The following is a 25,226-nucleotide window of genomic DNA, read 5'->3' on the forward strand; positions in this document are numbered from 1 at the left end:
AACCAGCAATCTGAAAGTTCTTACAGTCATCAGGGTAGCATACGCAGAGAGGTGCACCCCTTTTGTTTTCTCTAAAATAATGAAAGAACTTGTAAATGTGTGGCATCTTTCACAACTTCAGAATATCCAAAAATGCTTTACAGCTAATGTACTTTTAAAGTGCAGTTTTGGTTGTAGTGCAAGAAATATGATTGCCAATTTGCACACAGCAAATTTCAATAAATAAAAGCAAATGTTGGAAATCTGAAATTTAAACAAAATGCTGGAAAAACTCAGCAGGTTTGGCAGCATCTGTGGAGAGAGAAACTGAGTTTGTGCTTCAAGTCAAATGTCTCTCCTTGGGAACGATAAGTAGCCAGGTAATCTGATAATCTCTTTTAGTGACATTGGTTGATGAATATCGGCCAGGACACTGGAGACAGGTCACCTGCTAAATTCTCTCCTGTTTGATCAGATTAGCCTAGGATAAAGCTTTAACATCTTGGCTAATCTGCAAACTTAAAGGCTGGCAAATAGTTGAAACACAGTAAGAGTTGTAACAACACCAGGTTAAAGTCCAACAGGTTTATTTGGTAGCAAATACCATTAGCTTTCGGAGCGCTGCTCCATCGTCAGATGGAGTGGAAATGAGTTGAAAGCCAGAACCCAGTTACTTTAAAAAGATACGCGATTGTGTTATTTTTGTTAAGATCTGTTCATGCAGTATTTAGTAAGTATGGAAGAATTATTACAGGAGATAACTGAAGCTGTTGAGCTTGTTTGAAGCTGAAGCAGTTGTTGAATATGCGGACAGTTGGCCAGGTGAAAGGAATTGGAAGGGAGTTCCAGAGCCCAGGTTCATGATGTGTAATGGAGCCATCATTAAAGCAAGAGAGTGAAGATGCAGACATGTTTAAAATCTAGGGCAGCACCAACTCATAAGACCGGGGGAGATTAAAGTTTGAGGAAGGTTGTAGGTGGATTTATAAATGGGGATAAAGATCTGTAACTCGATGGGAGATTGGGATTGAAAAGACGGACATACTGCTAGATGTTGGAGGAAATAAATTCTTAGTTATAATTTCACCAACTCCTGATGCCAGTTGGCAGATGTCAATATGCACTTGGTTTCCATTATGTCGACTGGCATATGTGACATCTGTTAGATATGCTTCTTATAAAGTAATTACTTTCTATCATAGGTTAAAAGAGATCATCTTATTGCAGTGTTGTTTCACCTGAAGTTGTAGATGCAGAGGCCAATTCTTTGACAAACTAAATATACAGTAATTTTTCCTCTATTCCTGGATTGTAGGAATTTTGTAGTTTACTTGCCATCTGGGATTTCAAATATATATGGTAATTATTGGGCTGATGTCTAATTTAAAGCACCACAGAGTGCCTGAGCTGGGGCTGATCTTAGAGCAATGGTTAATTTAGTCATTACAGTAAAGCTAAGTGAAAGACACAACAGTAAAGATGGTCTAAACCATCTTTGGGATCTTAAATCAAAACATGTTACCATTCACTTCTACCATGTGTGGAATTGCATGGTGTATTCAAGCAAGTCAAGAACATTCCTGTAAAGGATGGGAACGAAAGGTCCAAAGAACCCTGGGGATCAAGAGATTATACAGGATTGAATAAGGGAAAAAAGGGAGGCTTATGGCAAATATAGAAGGGTCAAAACAGTAAAAGAACAAAGAAAATTACAGCACAGGAACAGGCCCTTCGGCCCTCCAAGCCTGCACTGACCATGCTGCCCGACTTAACTAAAACCCCAACCTTTCTGGGGACCATATCTCTCAATTCCCATCCTATTCATGTATTTGTCAAGATGCCCCTTAAAACTCACTACCGTATCCGCTTCCACTACCTCCCCTGGCAACAAGTTCCAGGCATCCACCACCCTCTGTAAAAAATCTGCCTCGTTAACCTCCTTTAAACCTTGCCCCTCACACCTTAAACCTGTGCCCCCTAGTAATTGACTCTGCCACCCTGGGGAAAAGCTTCTGACTATCCACTCTATCCATGCCTCTCATAATCTTGTAGACTTCTATCAGGTCACCCCTCAACCTCCGTCGTTCCAGTGAGAACAAACCAAGTTTCTCTTCTCCTCCTCATAGCTAATGCCCTCCATACCAGGCAACATCCTGGTAAATCTTTTCTGTATCCTCCAAAGCCTCCACATCCTTCTGGTAGTGTGTCGACCAGAATTGAACACTATATTCCACGTGCGACCTAATTAAGGTTCTATAAAGCTGCAACATGACTTGCCAATTTTTAAACTCAGTGCCCCGGCCGATGAAGGCAAATCATGCCATACACCTTCTTGACTACCATCTCCACCTGCATTACCACTTTCAGTGACCTGTGTACCTGTACACCCAGATCCCTTTGCCTATCAATACTCTTAAGGGTTCTCCCATTTACTGTATAAATCCTAGAGGAGTAGAGAAAGTACAAGGGAGTAGTTTAAAAAAAAAATTAGGAGTGAAGAGAGGGCTTGATAAAACACTGGCAGGCAAAATAAAGGAAAATCCCCTGTGTTATATAAGTATATTAAGAGCCACAGGATAACCAGGGAAAGAGCAGGGCCCATTAGGGACCAAACTGGCAATGTATGTGTGGAGCCAAAAGATGTGGGTGAGGTATTAAATGAGTATTTTGCATCTGTGTTCACTATAAAGAAGGACAATGTAAGTATAGAGAACAGGGAGTGAGACTGAGATTTAATTAAACAGATTAGCATTGAGAGGAAGGAGGTTTTAGTGGGATTAAAAGTGGATAAAGACCAGGGGGTGGTTTAGATTTTTAGATTTTTAAGGTAAGGAGCAGGAGATATAGAGGGGATTTGAGGAAAATCATTTTCACCCAGAGTGGTGGGAATATGGAACTCACTGCCTGAAAGGGTGGTAGAAGTGGGAACACTCACAACATTTAAGAAGCATTTAGATAAGCACTTGAAATGCCAGAGCATTCAAGGTTATGGACCGAGTGCTGGAAAATAGGATTTGAATAGATAGGTGTTTGATGGCTGGCACAGACGGATCAAAGGACCTCTTTCTGTTCTATAAAGGTCTATGATTCAAGTATGTAGTGTTTGTCCTCTTTAAGAGGTGATCTGCTGAGAGGGTCACATTTCCCAGGTAGCCAATCGGGGACCAGGGAGGGGGATCACCCTAGCAAGTGCGGCTTTTGTATCCGTTTAATCCTGGAAGCTGACTGGCTGCCATAAGTGGCACAATGGTTAACACTGCTGCCTTAAGGTGTCAGGGATCCGGGTTCAATTCCAGCCTTGGGTCTGTGTGGAGTTTGCATGTTCTCTCCGTGTCTGCATGGGTTTCCTCCGGCTGCTCCGGTTTCCTCCCAAAATACAAGATGTGCAAGTTAGGCTGATTGGCCAAGCTAAATTACCCCTTCATGTCAGGGTGACTAGCAGGATAAATACATGGGGTTACTGTGAGAGGGCCTGGGTGGGATTGTTGTCAGTTCAGGCTCAATTGGCAGAATGACATCCTTTTCACTGTAGGGATTCTATGATTCTACCAGGCTGCATTATAGTTATATGTAAATAAACATTGCAGTTGTTCACCGAACTGGTGAACAGGAATTATTACATTGGTGATGAGGATTTTAAAAAAGCGGTCCCAAGATCATGAGTATAAAATCACGTTGAAATTCAGTTCAGGTTGAGAAACAGGAGGGTGTTTGCAGATGTGCCCCTATTCAGACAGATCCTGTTGATACTTCTATGTGGCACAATACAGTGAATGTTTGGACTACTTTTTTCAGGCCAACGAAATGGAGCAGGAGGGGTAGAGAAAGTCAATCTTTTCGAGTATGTGTGGGACCCAGGCCGGCAAGTTAATACACAACCTCTCATCCCCCAAGAACGCCCAACCCCCAAGTCATTCACTGAGATAGTTGAATTGGTGAACACTACCACCCAATGCCATCGGTAATCGGGTCACACGTTGGCACAGTGATTAGCACTGCTGCCTCACAGCGCTAGGGACCCGGGTTCGATTCCCGGCTTGGGTCACTGCCTGTGTGGAGTTTGCACATTCTCCCTGTGTCTGCGTGGGTTTCTTCCGGGTGCTCCGGTTTCCTCCCACAGTCTGAAAGATGTGCTGGTTAGGTGCATTGACCCGAACAGGTGCCGGAATGTGGTGACTAGGGGAATTTCACAGTAACTTCATTGCAGTGTTAATGTAAGTCTTACTTGTGACTAATAAATAAACTTAAAATTGCTGCAAAATTAATTTAAATTTTAAGTTTAACCCAATGAGGAGAGCCCCTGGGGAAACAATTGCACCTTTTATATTAACAAGTTAAGACAGATATCAGAACACTGTGACTTTGGAGCCACGCTCAGTGATATGCTGTGGGACTGTTTATTCTGAAGGGTAAATAATGAGGCCATTCAAAGGAAGCTATTAGAAGATGCATTGATAAATTTTAAGAAGGCACTGGAGATGGCACTAGCAATGGAGAGCACTGAGAAGGGTGCACAGAAGCTTCAGAACACTAGAATGGCATGGTTCACCAGCTGTGATGAGAAACTGTGGTCAGCAGTGGCACCAAAAATGAAGGTGTAATTTTAAAATGCCATGAATCGAGTGAGAAGATTTAAGAGCCAATCAATAGCCTACAGTTGAAGTAGAGTGTTACTGGTGCAGGGGTAATCACTCCCCTGAAGCGTGCAGTATAAAGACGCTGAATATCTTTTCTGCCACAGGAAAGGTCACTTAATGCATTGATGCAAAAGTAAGTCAAGTCTATCAAGTAACAGAGTTTGTAAGACATTGCAAGTGCATAATATAGAAGGACTTAAATATTCACTCAATGTTCAATGTGAAAGTGGGCAAGGTAGCCCCCATCACTGTGATGCTTCTGGTAAATGGTAGGCCCTTAAAAAATGGAAGTTGATGCGGGAGCCTCTGCCACAATGATAGGAGAACACACATTTCACTATTTACAAGAGGGAGCTCAGCCGTTAATTTTGCTGCCATACCCTTTCACGTACACAAGAGAAGCCATCAAGATAAATTGTACTGCCACAATACCTGTAAAGCTATCAGCAGCAGTCCACCCAGCTCCCAGTATTAATAGTGTCGGGCCAAGTCTTTTGGGCTGTGATTGGCTCAATGTAATCAAGTTAAACTTGGAAGATCTCCTGGATGGAGATCTTCCAAGTACAGAAGGGGGACTGCCTGAGTTAATGAAGAAGTATGGGAATTTTTTTGCAATAAATGAGGTAAAATTAAGGTCTCCAGGTGAAAATCTATGTCGGTCCAAAGGCAATCCCTTGTGTTTTGGAGCAAAACCAGTACCATATGCCTTGTAAGAAAGATTGAACACGGAATTGAAGAGATTGGAAGAATTGGCTATGATGAAGCCAGTTCAATTCACAAGAATGGGCAGCACCCATAGTCCCTGTGATAAAGCCTGACCAGACCGTCCGCAAAATTAAAAACTGAATTCTAAAGAAGTCCCCTTTGACTGGCAGCATAATTCCATTTCTCTGTCCACAGATGGCTGAGTTTGTCCAGGTTTTATTTCTTGAAAACATTGAATGTACTTTTGATGAGTTTCATTGTTCTGTCTATACTGACGCATTCGTGATCATTTCAAAAGTATTGTAGAGTACATTTTGAAGGCAAATGTAAATAGCAGTGACTTGGACATTATTTTATCGGTGTATTCCCTAGAAATATTGGCACATTCTCAAAGACACATTGTTCTAACATCTGAAAGGTAGTTAGCAACCTAAAGAGAAACAACGACACTGGTAAAATGTTATCAGCATACAGTGACATAAACAATGGGCACAGTCTTACCCACTCACTCTGCTGGTCGATCAGTGGAGCAAGCTGGGAAGATAGGTGCTATCCTTCCGGCCCTGTTTTGCTGGCAAGGTATACTTTGTGTGTAGAAAGGTATGAAACCTTTGGAGGGATATGGAGGGGTATGGTCCAAGTGCAGGTCAGTCAGTGGCACTAGGCAAAAAATGGTTCGGCACAGACAAGGAGGGCCAAAAGGCCTGTTTCTGAGCTGTAAATTTTCTATGGTTTCTATGGAAACCGATTAACAAGAGTTAAAAGACTTACCTTGGTCCCGCATGGCTTATTCCCACCTTCTGGAATCTTCCCCCTCATTACTTGTCTCCACCAGTGGAGACCAAGTGCCATGGACATTTAAGTGCCTGGGTGGTTAGGGGCATGACTGGGCCAGGACTGATTTTCTTCAAAATAGTGCCGTGAAATCTACTCGAGAGGACACAATGGCCTCAGTTCAATGTCCCATCTGAAAGACAGCATCGCTGACAACTGACTTGATTTCAATAATCTACTATTTGGTAAATGGAGTCACAGGAAATGTCAGGTGGCTGATTTGGGTTCTTCATTTATAATAGTTGGGCACCATAATTGTGCCGGGGTGGGGCCTGACTAGGGATGGGACTATGACAGGGGCAGTATGCACAATGATGGAGGGTTTATGCAGGGGGGAGTTCTGCAAGGAGGGGAGGCTTTGCAAAGGGAAAGCTCTGCAAGGGGTGGTGGGCATAAGGGTCTGCCAGACAGGAGGGTGCTGATGCCCCAATGCCGGCGGCCAGTATTGGTGTGGGGGGAGAACATGCTGTCAACGATGGGGGAGGACGAGGGGGGTCCAATGTCCATGAGGGTGAGTGGCAGAAGGTCTCTCGGTTCACTGGGAGATCAGGGCACCCTGCACAATGGCACCTGAGTGCTCTGAAGCCAGCTTCACCACAAACCCACCTCCAGTGCGTCTGATTAGCATCAATATTTCCTTCATGTGGTTTTGGGTGAGTTATACTACAGGTCCGAAATGTTTAATTTGGGGATCTGTGATTGTGGTAACTTTAGAGTTGACCAATTCTCCTTGTAGCAGTTTTTGTCAAGTGTTTGAGAAGTTAGAATCTTGATCACTCTCAGTGGAGTATTAAGTTTGCTGTTGAACACTCATGGTTTGTGTCAGAACTATTATAAATGAAGGACCCAAATCAGCCACCCTATATTTCCTGTGACTCCATTTACCAAATAGTAGATTATTGAAATCAAGGCAGTTGTCGGCGATGCTGTCTTTCAGATGGGACATTGAACTGAGGCCATTGTGCCCTCTCAAGTAGATTTCATGGCACTATTTTGAAGAAAATCAGTGAGTTGCCTCATTATCTAACATTTATCCTTCAATCAACAACTCAAAAGATAAATTATCTGAGCATTATTACCTTACTATTTGTGGGAGCTCACTGTATGCACATTAGCTGCTATGTTTCCTATATTATGACAGGGACTAGAAATGCTTCATTTGAGACATTGTAGTCATGAAAGGTGCTATATAAATGCAAGTCTCTTTAATGTTTGTATTTATAGAGCATATAGAGAAAAGTTTTGTTACACTTTATTGCCATTGAATTTCTATCTTTCACTTTGGGTGGTTGAAACCAACATTTTAAAAGAAGCCTGTACTAATCACACACTGCCATTTTTGTTTTGTTCTGTGTTCCATTTAAAATAACTAAGTACTCATTTGAATAACTAACATTTGTGCATGGTTGGAACCTTCATTTGCATTTCTATAAGAAGTAATTTAACTAAAGATTTCTTTATTTTAGCACAAACTTATTTATCCTTCAGTGACTTGAAAAGATTGGTCTGGAATGTACTCAAAAGAAAATGTACACTATTTGTGCTCTTTGAGTATTTTTGCTTTCATTTACATCTATATTTTACTGGTACATTGTACACTTAAAATCTGTCAACCTTTGTGCTGGCAGAGGACACACACCATGGAAGGAAAAGGAGTCAAACTGCAAGAATGCTTAACTCCAGCATAGAGCCAAACCAGTTTAGGAACTATTTACGGAGTATTTTATATTAGCTCTTCATGCATAGAGAATAAATAATTGACCATGTATTATAATGTTAGAGCATAACTCCAAGGCCAATTTTATTCATTGCAATTTGTGTGGCATAGGATGGAGAAAGAATCTTTCCATCCAGTCTTATGTACGTTATTCCCAATTCTTTAGAGAAGCGTACACAGTATTTTGCAACCTGGTGCTGCATAATGATCGCTTTTCATGTTATAACATATATTCTGACAAGGTATGGGTTTACCTGGGATTCCTGATCTTTCTTATTTTGAAGATGCAAAGACTTGTTATGCATGTTGAGAGATTGATGTTTCGACTGGATGTATTCAAGCCCTTTCTATAGCAATGTATTACAATTAAAATTTGTTACTACAGTGCTGCAGTAAGATTCTAAAATTTCACATGCTCAATCTTGTTACCTCCAGGTAATTTACTTGAAAAAATCTCCAGAGGAAACCTACAGACTGTTGGTGGGGGGGAATCACACATACCAACCTTTTAGGTAACACTTTTCCTGTCATTGCTATTGAATAGCTTGTAGGCCTAAATCGGGTCAATGCGTGGAATTATCTCCGAGTTGGAAGTGTAATAGCATGCATAGCTAAACTCTGACATGTTTCTTTATTGCCACTATTTTCTCACCAGGGAGGCCTTATGGCGCAGTGGGTAGCGTCCCTGCCTCTGAGCCAGAATCTCCGGATTTGAGTCTCACCCCAGGACTTGATGACCAAATGCGGTCAAACAGGTTGAGTGTGTAAATCTGCAAATCCTTCCAACGTGCCAATGGTTGGCGGTAAGAGCAGGAGAGACTCTTGGTCAGCCATGCTTGATGTGGAGCAGCTCAAGCTATAAGCCACTGGTGACAGTCTAACGACCCATTCTGGGAATTAAGAGCTATAAAACGTATTAAAGTCTGCCTTAGTGCACCACTAGGTGCAGAAAGAGAATAGGAAATAGAATATTTTCACTAATGCTAAGGAAAGACTGAGATGGATAATTAATTGGTGTAGTTTCCTCCAATGGTTCACTGAGATCGGTTCCATTTGATGCCAGCCTTTGTTATTTGGGTTTTGAAAGCTGCAATTGACATGTAGAAACAAGGAGGACACGGAGACCTGCTCACTAATGACTTCCGGACAAATACTCTTTGGTTTGCTTGCAGCTAAAGATATATGTGGTGGGGCTCTCAATGTGCTACTTTTAACTTCCTATTAAGTATCCTGCTGACTGTGATAAGAGATGTTTCTCTTTGTCACAACTGTATTTTAGGCTCTGAGACATGAGCAGGATTTTTGGTTTTGTCAAGACTTTGACCTCGGGGTTAAATGGGAATCCCGACCCTGCGCTGTAAGAAACAATCACCCTGCTGTGATAATCCCCAAATTGGCCAATTTAATAGGCAATTAAATTGGGCAGACTTGTGTCCAATTAAGCAGAGTGACCGGGCTCTCCATCATAATGTGCACTATCAGCAACTTCTAAAAATTTTAAACTAATAAGATGGCCACAGCCTCTAGGTCTGTGGGTAGATAGGTGGTGAGGGCTTCAAAGCCAGCCTGGAATGCTGCCTCCCACTTCCCCATCCATGTTCTGGCAGTGGGAAGCAGCTTCCAGGCAGGTGGCTGTGTTCATGATGCCACAGGGGACCACAGGCTAACCTTACGTTCTAGTTGGTTTCTGATTTTTTTTTTAACTTAACCTAATTGGCTACCACCATTTACCTTTCTGCAGTCATTCCAGAGGTCTTTGTGTGTTTCTCAAGCTTCAGCGTTGCACAAAGGCCATGGATGCAATGTTTAATCTCTTTCACCACTGTAACACATTCTGCACTATCTCCTTTCCTTCTCTATGAACAGTATGCTTTGTCTGTATAATGTGCACTGTATATTAATACATGTGACAATAAATCAAATCAGCAGTGACATTAGTCAGCCTGAAAGAACCAAAGGTTTTGTGTGTATTGCTGAATTCCCCCATGTTCAAGATGTGACAGATTGTACGCATGTGACTATCAAAGCTCCATTGGGCCAGCCAGAGGCATTTATCAGTTGTAAACATTTTCATTCCATCAATGTCAAACTTGTCGACGACTGTTGTCAAATGATCAGGCAGATTTGTGCTTGCTATCCTGGGGGTAGTCGGGACGCTTACGTTCCTGCTATCCTGGAGGTAGTCAGGATTCTTACATCCTTAGGAACTCCAAAATGCCATGGATGTTCTATCCACCAAAGCCATTGGAAAGTTGGCACCTTGGGGACTAGGGATACCAGCTAAAGAGATGGCTTACGAGAAATCCGCTCACTGATGGAGGCAGAGGCGACATGCGATGAGAGCCTCACATCCACCAGGACCATCACTGAGCAGACCAGTAGTCTGCTCAAAATGTGATTTTGATGCTTGGACCTTGTAAACAGTTCTCTGCAATGTTCTCTGGCTTGTGTCTCCCTCATCAAAGAACAAAGAACAAAGAACAATACAGCACAGGAACAGGCCCTTCGGCCCCCCAAGCCCGCGCCGCTCCCCGGTCCAGGATTGAATCCTGAATCCAGGATCCCCGCCCAATTTTCCAGCCTATCTACATACCAATATCCTATCCACCGAGCTGTCCCTCACAGCTACGATGCTTTGTTCATTACAACCTATTAACTTACCCCCACCCCCCCATTCCAGACCATGTGATCTCCAGGGAGAGGCGAAAACCCAGAGTGAAAACCCCAGGGCCAATATGGGGAAAAAAAAAATCTGGGAAATTCCTCTCCGACCCCCTGAGGCGATCGAAACGAGTCCAGGAGATCACAATGGCCCCGATCGGAAAATGCTTCCCAACCCTAGTCATTTCCACTTCCACGAACACCATATGAATTCCCTGCCCCCGAGACAGGTTCCCAACTATCCGCAGTCTCACTCTGTACTGGCACCAGCAAGATGATCATAGAATGAAACCTTGAAACGAGAAACCAGGAACAATTAGCCCGCGCCGCTCCCTGGTCCAAACTAGACCACTCTTTTGTATCCCTCCATTCCCACTCCGTTCATATAGCTGTCTAGATAAGTCTTAAACGTTCCCAGTGTGTCCGCCTCCACCACCTTGCCCGGCAACACATTCCAGGCCCCCACGACCCTCTGTGTGAAATATGTCCTTCTGATATCTGTGTTAAACCTCCCCCCCTTCACCTTGAACCTATGACCCCTCGTGAACGTCACCACCGACCCGGGCAAAAGCTTCCCACCGTTCACCCTATCTATGCATTTCATAATTTTATACACCTCTATTAAGTCTCCCCTCATCCTCCGTCTTTCCAAGGAGAACAACCCCAGTTTCCCCAATCTCTCCTCATAACCAAGCCCCTCCATACCAGGCAACATCCTGGTAAACCTCCTCTGTACTCTCTCCAAAGCCTCCACGTCCTTCTGGTAGTGTGGTGACCAGAACTGGACGCAGTATTCCAAATGCGGCCGAACCAACGTTCTATACATCTGCAACATCAGACCCCAACTTTTATACTCTATGCCCCGTCCTATAAAGGCAAGCATGCCATATGCCTTCTTCACCACCTTCTCCACCTGTGACGTCACCTTCAAAGATCTGTGGACTTGCACACCCAGGTCCCTCTGCGTCTCTACACCCTTTATGGTTCTTCCATTTATCGTGTAGCTCCTCCCTACATTATTCCCACCAAAATGCATCACTTCGCATTTATCAGGATTGAACTCCATCTGCCATTTCCTTGCCCAAATTTCCAGCCTATCTATATCCTTCTGTAGCCTCTGACAATGTTCCTCACTATCTGCAAGTCCTGCCAGTTTTGTGTCGTCCGCAAACTTACTGATCACCCCAGTTACTCCTTCTTCCAGATCATTTATATAAATCACAAACAGCAGAGGTCCCAATACAGAGCCCTGCGGTACACCACTAGTCACAGGCCTCCAGCCGGAAAAAGACCCTTCCACTACCACCCTCTGTCTTCTATGACCAAGCCAGTTCTCCACCCATCTAGCCACCTCCCCCTTTATCCCATGGGATCCAACCTTTTTCACTAGCCTACCATGAGGGACTTTGTCAAATGCTTTACTAAAGTCCATATAGACAACATCATTGTAGTCTGTTACATCTTACACAACCTGGCACTCAAGAGAAGGGGCGGACCTGGTAGAACTGATCTAATGGAGTGAGTCATATCCTCTGACGACAAGTCTGAGGACAAACAGGATGCCTTCATCAAATTGTAGAGCAGTCCATGGTCTGAACCCCACCATTTGGCCTGTCAGCTGTAAGGGGTGGTGGGGGTTCATAGCAGAAAATGCTGCATGTAGTCAGGTGGCCTTTCAGCCTCTTGCAAGAGATGTGCAGAGTTAAAGGATAGAATATGACTCTTTTTTTTCTGAACATTTCAGAAGGGGAATTGGACTGATGTGCTGAGATCCTGGCAAGGATCCTGAACGAGACACTGCTGGTACAATAATCCACATTCCAATGCCAGCATGCCTTTAAATGTTTAGTGGTGACCGACTTCCGGTTCAGAGCCTAATCCCACTCGTGCCCAATGTCCCACCCTATCCACCTAATCGGGCATGACACAGCCCTTCCCACTGCTAATTGGCTGGCTGACACTTGATTCACTGTGCTGAAACAGTGAGGACAGGAGTGAGTGGATCATGCATTTCCAGTTCTACTTCCCTCACTCCAAGCGAAGCCATAATATCCAGTCCACTCTATGTAGTTTTGGTCACTATATTTAAGGAAGGATATATTTCTTTTGGTGCAGCAGAGATTCACTAGATTTGTCTGTGGGATAAGAAGGTTGTCCGATTTATGAGAAAATTGGACCCATACTCTCGTGAAGTTGGTAGATACATATTGAGTTGTTTCCACTGGCTCGGGAATCGGGAACAAAGAGGCACAGTCTCGGGGACTAATTATTCAGGACTGAGAGGAGGAGAAATTTCTTCAAAGGGCTGTGAATGCTTGTAATTCTTTACCCCAGAGGGTTGTCAGTGCTTCATGGTTGAATACATGATTTGATTTTTAAAATGTTTTTTTGAAGATTTTGCGTTTCATCAAGGAACACAACTGAGATTCAGTACAGTGCCAAATAATCATCATTCCACATATACATGCAGAAAAGACTGACAAATATCATTACAATTGGTTCAGATTATCAATTACAAATCACTATACTCGACGCCTCCCTTCATACGGATAATGAAAGGATAATGCAAAGAGTGGGGACTGTCAGGATAAAGCCATGAGCGTGTGACACAATGTTGCACGCTCTTGCCCACTGGATAACAAGAACCAAGCTACACAATTTAAGGGAGTCCCTGTGCGGTCAAATACAGCCAATCAGTGCCAAAAACTACACCCCAAAGTCTCTAAACAATGAAATGAGGGGATCAGGATATAACCCCAAACCCAAGACATGGTGTGGTACGGTCCACTCTCTCGTACAGGATAACAGCAGCAGAGCTACACCCAGACTCGCAGGAAGAGTGCTGATAAAATGGAGCCCAGGTATCTAATCTCACCCTCAAGCCCCACAGGTAACAGGATACCTTCCATTAGGGAAACAACCTAACAGGAGCTGTCCCGATGTCCCCGCAATGGGGGCATGGGGGTGGGGTGGGGGAGGAGGACAGACTGCTCCCCTTTTATTAATAATAGTATAATCGCCACACCTTCTAAATATGAATTTTCAAAATAGCTGCTACCCTTGCCTACATAGCTGAAAAATGTAAGAGATATTGAAACACATAAAAGAAGAGCCAGGAATTCTTACACCATGCTTGGTCTCGCAACAAAACAGATCTCGCTCATCTTTAGCCACACTGGAGGTGCTGCACCATTTAGTTGGAAAATTTAACCCATTTTTGTACCAAAACGACCCATCGATCAGAAGAAGAATGGTCAAAACATCCACAGACAGGACATCTTGGGGAGATACAATCCTCCCCCTCCTGATAGAATGAGGCGAACCCTGTAGGGGCTAAATATAACAGGTCAGAATCTATGTCAGCACCCCACTTACCAAGATAATGAAAGGAAACCTCAGAGAGAGGAACACCAGGATAAAACCATAAACCCAAGATGTGGTTTGACAGTGTACACACACTCATGCAGGCCAGGATTACTTATGCCACGCTGGGGCTTCAAGCAAAGCAAACTTCCCCTTTCTCCAATCACATTGGAGGTGCCACTCAGGCCCAGCCACCAACAGAATTCCACCTGTTTTCCCTCCCATCAAGGAAACCCTAGCAACAGGAGGAGAGGTGGCTAGACATCCACAGTCAGGATATTTCCAGGAAAGACAAGAACTACCTTCTCCCAGCTGGATGAGGTACTCACTGTATTTTCCAAGAGCAAAACTACCAGGTAGCCATTGTCACAGCCCAGACAACCAAGAAAAATATTGGAAGCCAACCCATGAAAGTCTAGACAACCAAGGATTCCCTTACCACAGGCGGGTGCGCATCAGTAAATATTTCCCCCAACTCCAGCTATGCCGGAGGTGCCAATGACAATAAAACCCAGTCTTTTCCAGGATATATGATCTGTCTGTCACTTCAGAGGAAACCAGCAAGGATTCTTTAACCCCAAATTAGCAAAAATACATAAGAAAAATGTGACACATTAGTTCTGAAGGCAATTTTCCTCACCCACTATGGGGACTTGTAAGGCCTTACTCACCACCTCCTATTCCAAACTGCTTACCCCACTCTGCTGTGGTGCTACTCCATATTAGTCATAATTGAAGGATACCATATAACGTAATCCTCCGTTATAAAACTGGGATTATGATACAAAACAAAAATGGATAAATATCGCACAACTCTGATCCATACAACCATCCCAGCTCACTCCCCAGTAGAATGATGGAGATCCATTATCAGTCCACAAGCAAAGGAAATATCTCCTGTATTACAAAAGTTCGACCGAGGGATTTGAAACAGGGTCAGAGGCCGGGTGGGTGGACCCCCTTACCTACCCCGCTCCCCTGGTACCATACTAAGACCTAAATTGAATGTAAAAACAATACATTTTAAACTATGGTCTCCCTCATTCCACCGCCAAAGCATACTGGTGATGAATTCCATTATAAATAAATGAATATCCATGGCTTTCAAAAAACAACAGATGACATGCCTCAGTGCTCATATCAAACACCCTTGCCAAAATAAAAGACAGCATCACAAAATCAGGATTATAGTCATAAAGGGAGTAGCTCAGGATTAATGGTGAACTACAGAATAATATAGCCATCCACTGAGCTTAAAGCCCAAAGCCTTGGCAGGATTGTTGAGCAGCATCAAGGATCCGTCCGAATTCCCAGCAGAGAGCAAGCTAGGCCCCGGCAGGTAGCAAAGTCCCATTGGTCCAGCCACCTTCAGCCCGCTCGACGAGGGGTATATAACTGATGCCAGATCTCAAAGACGATACAGTCAGCCTCTTCAAACTTGAAACTCCCAACCTTCAAACCAAGATTACGAAAGTCAATTCTCAAATTCAGCTGGGAATTTATCCTCCACTCCCCTTGGGAGATCGGGTGTACGGACATTTCTTCTCCAGCCTCATCTCCCCGAATTAACCAGGGTGTCCAACACACCATGCAGCAGGATTTCCAAGGACTGAAGATGAGCCTCCAACGAGGAAACTGCCCTCTCGACTGACAGGATTCTTTCCTCCACTTCAGGGAGGGAGGAGTTATACAATAAATGGCAGAGTCATCAAGAGTATAGAAACACAGAGGGACCTAGGTGTGCAAGTCCACAAATCCTTGAAGGTGGCAACACAGGTGGAGAAGGTGGTGAAGAAGGCATATGGTATGCTTGCCTTTATAGGACGGGGTATAGAGTATAAAAGCTGGAGTCTGATGATGCAGCTGTATAGAACGCTGGTTAGGCCACATTTGGAGTACTGCGTCCAGTTCTGGTCGCCTCACTACCAGAAGGACGTGGAGACGTTAGAGTGCACAGAAGGTTACCAGGATGTTGCCTGGTATGGAGGGTCTTAGCTATGAGGCGAGATTGGGTAAACTGGGGTTGTTCTCCTTGGAATAAATAAAAGGATTAAAGGATGAGCAATGCCAGAGCTCACGGAAACGCAGCCATTCCTATACATATGTCACATGACCCATTCGTTAAATACATGATTTTTTTGATCTTTTAGGCAATCTAGGGGTGGGGGTGCAGGCGGGATAGTGGAGTTGAGGCCGAATGTCAGCCCATGATCCTATTGAATAGCAAAGCAGGTCCGAAAGGCTGTATGGCCTGTGTCTATCCCTATTTCTTATATCCTATGTTCTTGAGTTTTGTGTTTGACAGAAAATTCAATTCCTACTTCATTTTTTGATAGATGTAAAACTTTTTATTGCAGGGATGCTTCATTTGGCACGTGTACATATAACCTTACGGCGCTGGACTGTTTACACGCAGTTAGTAAGGTAAATTGATGAATACTGAATCAATTAGCAATCCCTGGCTTTGTGTGTTTTCAGTCATGTGCCAAATGCGGCTTCGTAATGTTCCTGTTAATAGTTTTGTAGAAAATATTGTCAGTTCTTGTTTATGTTTGTGCGAACTCTCAAAGTTTGGATGGGAGGCCACAAGATGCAACCTGAATCAGAAATCTGTTACACCATTAACCCCTCCCCCATTTCAGCATTTAAGAGACTTTAGAATGATTCCAAAGATTTGCCCCCCATATTCTGCCCAGAAATGTATTTCTGTTATTAACTTATCTTGGCTTGGAATTACACTGGTCCATTTGTGCCAGTGTTTATTTTATCATGGGGATTTTATTTGAAATAGTGCTTTGGGCTAACCTCTTCTATTTGCTGTTTTCTTGATGCTCTTCTTGGTTACTAAGCATAATTCTTAACCCTTTGATTTGCAGGCCCTGCAGTACGAATTCTTCAATTTTAATACATTTGATGTAGATGAATATGAACATTATGAGGCAAGTGTTTTTAGAGCAGTTAGAATACTGTATTTTCAAAACAAATTTTCTGAGCACTTAAATTTTCTTCAAGATTAACAAACACACATGAATAAATGAACTATTTTATTTTATTTGCAGAGGGCAGAAAATGGAGATTTTAATTGGATAATCCCCAGCAAGTTCTTAGCCTTCAGTGGACCACATCCGAAGAGCAAAATAGAAAATGGTAGGTATTAAATTATTAGTATTTGGGTCAGTGAATGTGTTGCTTTACTTACTTGGCTCTTCACTTGAGATATGGGTTTAACATTTGCAATGGTGGAATACAAGTTGTAAAATTCCATGAAAGTGATTTGTTTGGGTATTATTTGGTGGACTCCCAGGAAACAGTTGGGTCACATAGTATAGGTGTAGTTAAGGTGAAGATGAATAAATACACAAGGAAGAAAGCACTCAAACGATATGTTGATGGACTTTTACTCTTGTGTTTTTCCTCCTTTGGTCGGTCCACCTAGAGCCCACTCTGGAATTTTGCTCCCTAAGCTTTGCCCTGCTATATCCATTATTCCTTAAAACACACCCCTGTGACTAAGCTTTTTTGCCACTCCTCACATAGTATTTTTGACTAAACATTCATTTTTTTTTAAAAAACGCTCAATACTCAGAAAAAAGTCGCCAAATACTTTGATGTTGAAAGGTCCACAAATGTGGTAGTTGTTGCTGCCATAGATTATTTGTGATTGCATTTTTGGCAATCTTGCATAAATGGGAATTTAGTGCAAAAAGGTACCAAAACATTATCGGGGTGAAGTGCAGCGGGCCGGGAGACATTAGCGGAGGCCATGCAGCGGGCTTCCCACTGGACGCTACGGCCTCCACGCATCTCCGACCGCCTGATATCCGACGGCATCATCTCTGCGCCAGAAATCGGTACAGAACTGAATAAATTACTTAAATCGGGATTTGCATCCCACTAGCGGGCCCAGAGACTTCAGTCTCTGGGTCCCCTAGCCTCTCTTTTCTGCCCCCCCCCCCTCCAACCTTGCTGGAGTGGAGGGGGGCCATGGAGGCCCCTCAGCAGTTCGGGGGTAAGGGGAGTGCCCTAGCACTGCCCAAGGGACAAAGCAGCAATGGCAAGTGGGCACCTTGGCACTGCAGGGCAGGGCCAGGGGAGCCTATTGGGATGGGGCCTCTGCGGGCAATCGGTGGGGGTTGGGGTCCCACTGCCATTCTGCATTTGGAATTGTAGGCAGAGGGAGAGAGGACAACAATCGGGGCTGGCCATTGGGGGTGTGAGTGGGTGGGCGGGGTGTCGGGAAGCCTGTGATCAGGGTTTGGAGGGGTTGTGGGGCTGGCCAGCGATCGGGAAGCCGGCAGTGCGGGGCTACTGCACATGCGCCGATCTGCTGCGGCCCACTCAGCACTCTGCTGCCCGCCTCTCCAGCGGGCATAGGCCCCGCTCCCAGCTTTTCATCACAATTCACGCTGAGGCGCAGGGATTCATTTTGAAGATCCCGCTGAAAAAACCAGCGTGATTTACTCCAGTTTTTATGTGAATTCGACACTTAGAATTTTTTTGGCAGAATTCCACCCTATTTGTTTTACAATTGTGATTTTATTCCTTTTATTGGAATTGGAAATTTCTGGAGGATATTGATATTGTATAAATTTAAAATCATTGCCAACGTGTACTGTTTTTACCAGTTTAACAAGGTACAGTTGAACCTTAATTATTTGGTATAAAGTTGAGGTGGGATCTCTCGTGGGATTTCTCTTTCTCTTCATGCCCCCCACCACCCAACTAACCCAAAATCCACTTGATAATAAAGTTGCCAGATTATACTGTTGGTTGTTGTTTTGAATCTTAAGTCTGTGCCATTCCCCCGTCTCGATTCGTTTCCATCAACACTTCCCTCTATTGCTCTGCTTCTGCATTGCAGCAGCTAATCTATCCATTGAAATTCAGGCTTCAATACCTTTGTTTGTCCACTTTAGAATCTCCACAGATTTCCTGAAAACAGCTCTAGCTACTGAGGTGAATGCTGAATACAGCATCTACACTCCTACAAAAAGCCACTGCTGAGATTACGGGCAAGATTTTCCGACTGCTCGCCACAAAACCGGAAAATCTCGCCCAAGGTCCGTGTCCGGCCTGCTACAATTCCCGTAGCAGGCGGGGCGAGAAAATTCTGCCCGACAGCTGTTGTCTTCAAAGTTAGTATCGTGCCTATCCAAATAAATATGATCCTATGCTATCCTGCAATGTAGCTGTTGAATCATCTGTTTATGATATCAGCAGATCTTGCATTCACTATGCTCACTGTCCTCTCATCACTTCTCTCCCTCCCACCAAACTTAAATTTTTGAAGGAAAACAGTGTCATTTAATAAATTCACATGCTAAGCCCTAGAGACTAGTAAATTAGCAATGTTTTCCTCCTAATCATCACTCAATGATTCCTTTATGGAAGTAAGTTTATGTGGACCTTAGGTGAGAATAATCAATCTTTGCTGTACAGTCCTTGGTCATTGATGGTAAATAAGTTACAAGTGAATGATGGTGAATGAATCTTGGGAAAGATTTTGAAGGATTGGTGGTGTCTATGGAACCATACCCCAGTTAACCGTCACTACCTGAAAACAAAGTGGGGAATTTTTATTTTAAAAGGCTATAATTTTTGGGCATTAATCAAAATGTATCTCAATTGCATGGAAACCCTCATCCGTGCCTTTGTCACTTCCAGACTTGACCACCCCGATGCTCTCCCGGTTAGCCTCCCGTCCTCCATCAGCTGTGAACAGCAGCACATCCAAAACTTTGCATCCCATTCGAAAACATCAAAAATACCAAGTTTAGCTCGCCCATCACCCCTGTCTTTAATGATTGTATTGGCTGTCAGTTCCCCAACACTTCAAATTTGAAAAAGTAATCGTTGTGCTGAAATTGCTCGATTGACTCATCTCTCCTCAACTCTGTAATCTCTGCCAACCCTGCAATCATTCTTCCTGCGAACTCCTTATTCCTTACCTCTGGCCTCTTGTACCTTCTAACCTCAATAGCTACCTAGGCCCAGGTTGTTGAATTCCCACCCTAAACCATTTCACACACCCCGCCCCCTATCCTCGCCACTTTATGACTTAACTTAAATTCACCTTGTTTTCTCTTTTGACTCGTCATCCATTTTATTTCAAACATTTCTGTTACATGCCATGCAACATTGTGCAATGTCAATGGTGGCATTTAAATTCAAATTGTTGTTTTGAATTTCTTAATTCCTTTTGTCCACCCATTGCCTGGCCAAATGAAAGTTCTGACGGTACCTACAAATGTGAGGTAATGCATTTTGGAAGGTCTAATACAGATAGGAAATATACAGTAAATGGCAGAACCCTTAAGAATATTGATAGGCAAAGAGATCTAGGTGTACAGGTACACAGGTCACTGAAAGTGACAATGCAGATGGAGAAGGTAGTCAGGAAGGCATACGGCATGCTTGCCTTCATCGGCCAGGCATTGAGTTTAAAAATTGGCAAGTCAAGTTGCATGCAGCTTTATAGAACCTTAGTTAGACTGCATTTGGAATATAGTATTCAATTCTGGTCGCCACACTATCAAAAAGATGTGGAGGCTTTGGAGAGGGTACAGAAAAGATTTACCAGGATGTTGCCTGGTATGGAGGGTATTAGCTATGAGGAGAGTTCGGAGAAACTTGGTTTGTTCTCACTGGAACGAAGGGGGTTGAGGAGTGACCTGATAGAAGTCTACAAGATTATGAGAGGCATGGACAGAATGAATAGTCAGAAGCTTTTGCCCAGGGTGGCAGAGTCAATTACTTGGGGGCACAGGTTTAAAGTGCGAGGGGCAAGGCTTAAATGAGATGTACGAGGCAGATTTTTTACACAGAGGGTAGTGGGTGCCTGGAACTTGTTGCCGGGGGAGGTAGTGGAAGCGGATATGGTAGTGAGTTTTAAGGGGCGTCTTGACAAATCCATGAATAGGATGGGAATAGAGGGGTATGGTCCCCGGAAGGGTAGGGGGTTTTAGTTCAGTCGGGCAGCATGGTCGGTGCAGGCTTGGAGGGCCGAAGGGCCTGTTCCTATGCTGTAATTTTCTTTATTCTTTGTTCTAAATTCATATGCAATTGGATAATTTTTGCTTCTACCCGTTCAAAGAATGAGACAGCTTACTGAAGATAAACTGGTGTGTTCAGATCAGCACTCTGTGCTTATTCATAGTGTTCTTGGTGAGAAAATACACGATTTGACAAAACTGGAATGACTAATGAATGGCCATAGTGAGACACTTCAGAATACTACCCTGTAGAACCCATTGCATATATTTGCTTTTTTGCCTGCCTGACCAGTTTTAATTATGTTAGGGCGTATATAACCTATTTTGAATCCAAAATACTTTGCTCTTCATCATAGTAAATCATTCATGCCGGAGATGGTTTTCTGTCAGTGTCAGTAAATTGCGATATATAAATTTTTTCTAGATGGAAACCTAGTTAATGTTCTTTTAAGCGCTTAATTCTTCGATGTGAAATTTCAGATATTACTGTTTTGTAAATTGAAAGAAACAAATTGTTGATGATGGCGACGCACATCATGTGGAAGAATTAAAGACAAGTTAATGCTTCGAGTATGAATTTCATCAGAACTCGGCCGGGCTGTTTATTTTCATTCAGCAATCTTTGTACAGTATGAAACTCTACCAAATAATGGAAACAAACTCAATACTATCCCTTCTCTTCCTCTTTATTGAATCAGGTTACCCTCTGCACGCTCCAGAGGCCTATTTCCAGTACTTCCGGAAGCACAATGTCACCACAATTATCCGTTTAAACAAGAAAATGTACGATGCCAAGCGATTCACAGATGCTCGTTTTGAGCATTTTGATCTCTTCTTTGTGGACGGAAGTACGCCGAGTGATGCTATAGTCAAAAGGTTCTTGAACATCTGTGAAAATGCAGAAGGTGTTGTCGCTGTGCACTGTAAAGGTATTGTTGCTGATTTTCATTTGCAGTACTGACGCTGACAGTATTAGTGTTATCCAAGTGGTAGAGCTGAAAAGGAAAAATGTGAAAACACTTTTTTTAAATTACAAAATACAAATGTCGGCAGAGTCAGTGTCTGGAATGTAGGGTCCCACCCAAGTCTATCTTTATCTTTTCGAAACGTAATGGTGATGAATCACATCTCCTGTCCCTGACTTCTAAATTATACAGAGATTGTATTCTGTCCTGGAAATTCAATATTTGGAAGTTTAAACTTGTAATTAGTAGCAGCAGGTTACCAACTTCAAGTTCAAATATTCTGGACCACTGCTGGTACAATTCTGGGGACGGGAGGGAGGAGGTAGGCAAAGGAGGGAACTTAGGATTTCTATTCTATACGTAACTATTACTGTTCTCCAGTTTTTAATGGAAACACTGGAAGTACAGTGGAGCCCCGTTGTAACGCGGTGGTTGGGATCCATAAAATGTTATCGCGAATGTTATCGGGGTCGCGCTAAATCTCTAAACTAAATCACTAAAAGGAGCAAAAAAAAGGGTCCAATGGTTTATCGCGTCATATCCGATTTCGCGCTAAATCGGGGAGCGTTACAACGGGGCTCCACTGTATTCAGTTTTGTTTATTGAATTGCGTTATATTTGTTTCCCAGTGAATTTCTTTTAGCATAGTTCTGCATATTTTACTACATGTTAAAGTTTTCAGACATGACAGAAATGACTGTATACTTTTTTATAAATTTAGCTGGCTTAGGCCGAACAGGTACGCTGATAGCATGTTATATCATGAAACACTACAAGCTCACCGCTGCCGAAGCCATTGCCTGGATCAGAATATGTAGACCAGGATCAGTTATAGGACCTCAACAGCACTTTTTAGAAGAGTAAGTAATAAAAATATCAGGAAGAGATGTTAAGCATTATTTAATAAAAGGCATTTGCTCTTACTTGATATATTCTTGAACTACATCCTGTATTACTGCATAAACAATAAATTGGTATGTAGCCATTGATGATTTAACATCAGCAATGTGTTGGGGTTCTAAGAATTGTGCATTCGGTGCCGAAACACACATTGTGATCACAAACTGCCATAGAGAGATGGCAAGTCATGTGGTGGTGGTTTGTGAGCAAAGTAAATGCACGTCTGGAGGCAAGAGGGGAATATTGAAAAGCAGGTCAAAGTCACTGATCTGTTCTTGCAAATTGCCAGATATCTCTTGAAAGTGCAGAGATCTAACAGCATTTCTGAGTTGGGAGGTCTAAAGAGTTGTACATCATATAGCTTTGAACTAAATCTCTGAGTTCTGAAGATCGCTGTTTGATGCATGGTCTTTGGGCAGTGGTGAAACACAGAGGGCCCTATTTTACCGTTTTAATTCTAAGTGCTGGGCGGACTTGAATCTGGGAGTGTTTCAGATCCGACTTTTAGACCCGTTCTCAGGTGCCCCCATACGCACTCTGCCTGCAAAAATATCAGCAATTCCAAAGCACACTGGAGAAGCCTGTGGCGGGGCTGATCATGCCCGAAATTCTGCAGCTCTGATCGGCGCCTCCAACTGTGCATGCGCAGAAAAATAAAGTAAAAAACGCTCTCTTGCCACATCCTCCTGAGCCGGATAATGCCTCCCCCCCGGCCCTCACAGACATTGCCCCACCCCCGCAACATAACTGGCCCCCTTATCCCCCCCCACTACCCAGACTGATCGCACACAGAGTGGCAGCGGACCCCCCTCACCAGAGAGCCATCTGACTGCCTCCACATCTAGCGCCCCCCCCCCCACCCTTACTAAGTTTACGTGCCTGAAAACGGGCGCAATCCAATGGTAAAATCGGGCCCTATAATTGTCCTCTATGCTTCAGAGTGAGTGTGAAGGAAAAACAATCATTGATTCTCACTCCTGATGCATGATGCCCACCACCCCATTAGAGAAAGTGCAAATATGTGGATGGATAAGGAACAGGATTAAGATCTGCATCAGTGCCCTTCGTGGATCATGAGCCTGCTGATGCTCACTTTCTAGGTTCATAAGTGAAAAATGTGAGCCTTTAGCAACTGTGCTATTTTACTTTAGTCCAAGCCACTGCCTGCAAAACAAGAAGCGATAACATTAAAAAGGCAGACGTAGATATGTTATGGAAACATTTTTCTCCTTCGTTCAATGAATCATCTTAATATTATAAGTGAGTGTGCAAGTTTGTGATCTTCAAACATTTTGTGCTCATTCACATATCTGCTACATCAGGCAGGCTTTGTTGAAAGATGAGTGAAGAATGGATTGAGGAAGTTATTGTTAAATTGCTGAGCTTTATGCCAAGCAGGCAAAATTTTTCATTTAATTTTGCATACTGTTTTATTTAAAACAGGCACTTGTGGATTTAATATTTATAGACTACTTGTTTTTTTTTAGAGTAATACTTTCACCAATAATATTTTAAATTAGAATGGGAACACTTTTTTATTTACTTACCCATTCAGCCCCCATCTATTTTGGTTAGCCAGGATACCAAAGAAAATAAGACCAGTAAAATTATTTTTTATTAGTGTTAAAATAAGAATGTGTTAGATCGGATAGAAACACCGAATAAAAATAAGAGGGGGGGGAAATGGATAGGGATAAATGATGATCAGAGCAAATTGCTTACTCGGAAATTAGGTTTTGTCATTCAATAATGAAGTAGTGACATCCAGATAGTTTATTAATGTTATAAAGTTTAATGTCTCTGTGAGCTGAATCTCTCTTCTAATTAAAAGCACTGGTATGTTCCTGGGACCCTGACATTTACTTGAACCTGAGGTACACAGCAAATTAGGTAAATTAAGTTGTGCTAGTTAAATGTTGGCATAACAAAAGTAATGGAAATGAGTGTATGGCACAGTAAGCATTGAGGCCAGTTCCTGATTTAATGGAAATAAAGGAATTGTGGATTTAGTACCTTGGCAGAAGAAGAAGGAGAAATGTTCTGGACAGGTTCCACATAGAAACGAAGAAGAACCTTTCTCATTCCTATATCCTTTATATTCTTTAAGTGTTTTTATTATGTTTGGCAGGAAACAAGCTAACCTATGGGCCCAGGGCGACCTCTTCCGTGCAAAATTAAAAGAACAGCAGAATGGAAAGGATAAGGTTGGCGTGACCCGGATTCTTTCTGGGGTTGATGATATTTCCATTAATGATAATCAAAACAAGATGATTGACGAACAAGAATGTCACACGGTAAGTGAAATTTTGGTATAATGTGGTCCAATTTTGGATGGTATTAATCAAGTTCTTCAGCCTCACCGTACAGAGGCATTTAGTAAAAGATAATAAAGTACAATGATATTGTCCAAAAAATGTATTTTCAAAAAACTCAACAGCCTTTATGTCTTTATACTTTTCTTTTGAGACTTGGA

The 25,226-nt window shown here is 42.9% G+C and overlaps 1 protein-coding gene across 3 annotated transcripts in view; it reads left to right on the plus strand.

The window, feature by feature from the left end:
• Positions 1 to 25,226, plus strand: part of LOC144494890 (dual specificity protein phosphatase CDC14A-like) — a 125,932-nt gene that overhangs the window by 55,827 nt on the left and 44,879 nt on the right. For all 3 annotated transcript variants that reach the window (XR_013498170.1, XM_078214399.1, XM_078214400.1), the window contains exons 5-11: positions 8,308 to 8,384; positions 16,254 to 16,320; positions 16,773 to 16,835; positions 16,956 to 17,043; positions 21,587 to 21,817; positions 22,575 to 22,713; positions 24,882 to 25,047. Coding sequence is in view for 2 of the 3 variants with exons in the window: in XM_078214399.1 (XP_078070525.1) it covers positions 8,308 to 8,384; positions 16,254 to 16,320; positions 16,773 to 16,835; positions 16,956 to 17,043; positions 21,587 to 21,817; positions 22,575 to 22,713; positions 24,882 to 25,047 (831 nt within the window). In the remaining variant the exon portion in view is untranslated. The remainder of the gene's footprint in view (positions 1 to 8,307; positions 8,385 to 16,253; positions 16,321 to 16,772; positions 16,836 to 16,955; positions 17,044 to 21,586; positions 21,818 to 22,574; positions 22,714 to 24,881; positions 25,048 to 25,226) is intronic.

Source organism: Mustelus asterias, chromosome 6, assembly GCF_964213995.1.
Source record: "Mustelus asterias chromosome 6, sMusAst1.hap1.1, whole genome shotgun sequence".
Classification (NCBI taxonomy): Eukaryota; Metazoa; Chordata; class Chondrichthyes; order Carcharhiniformes; family Triakidae; genus Mustelus; species Mustelus asterias.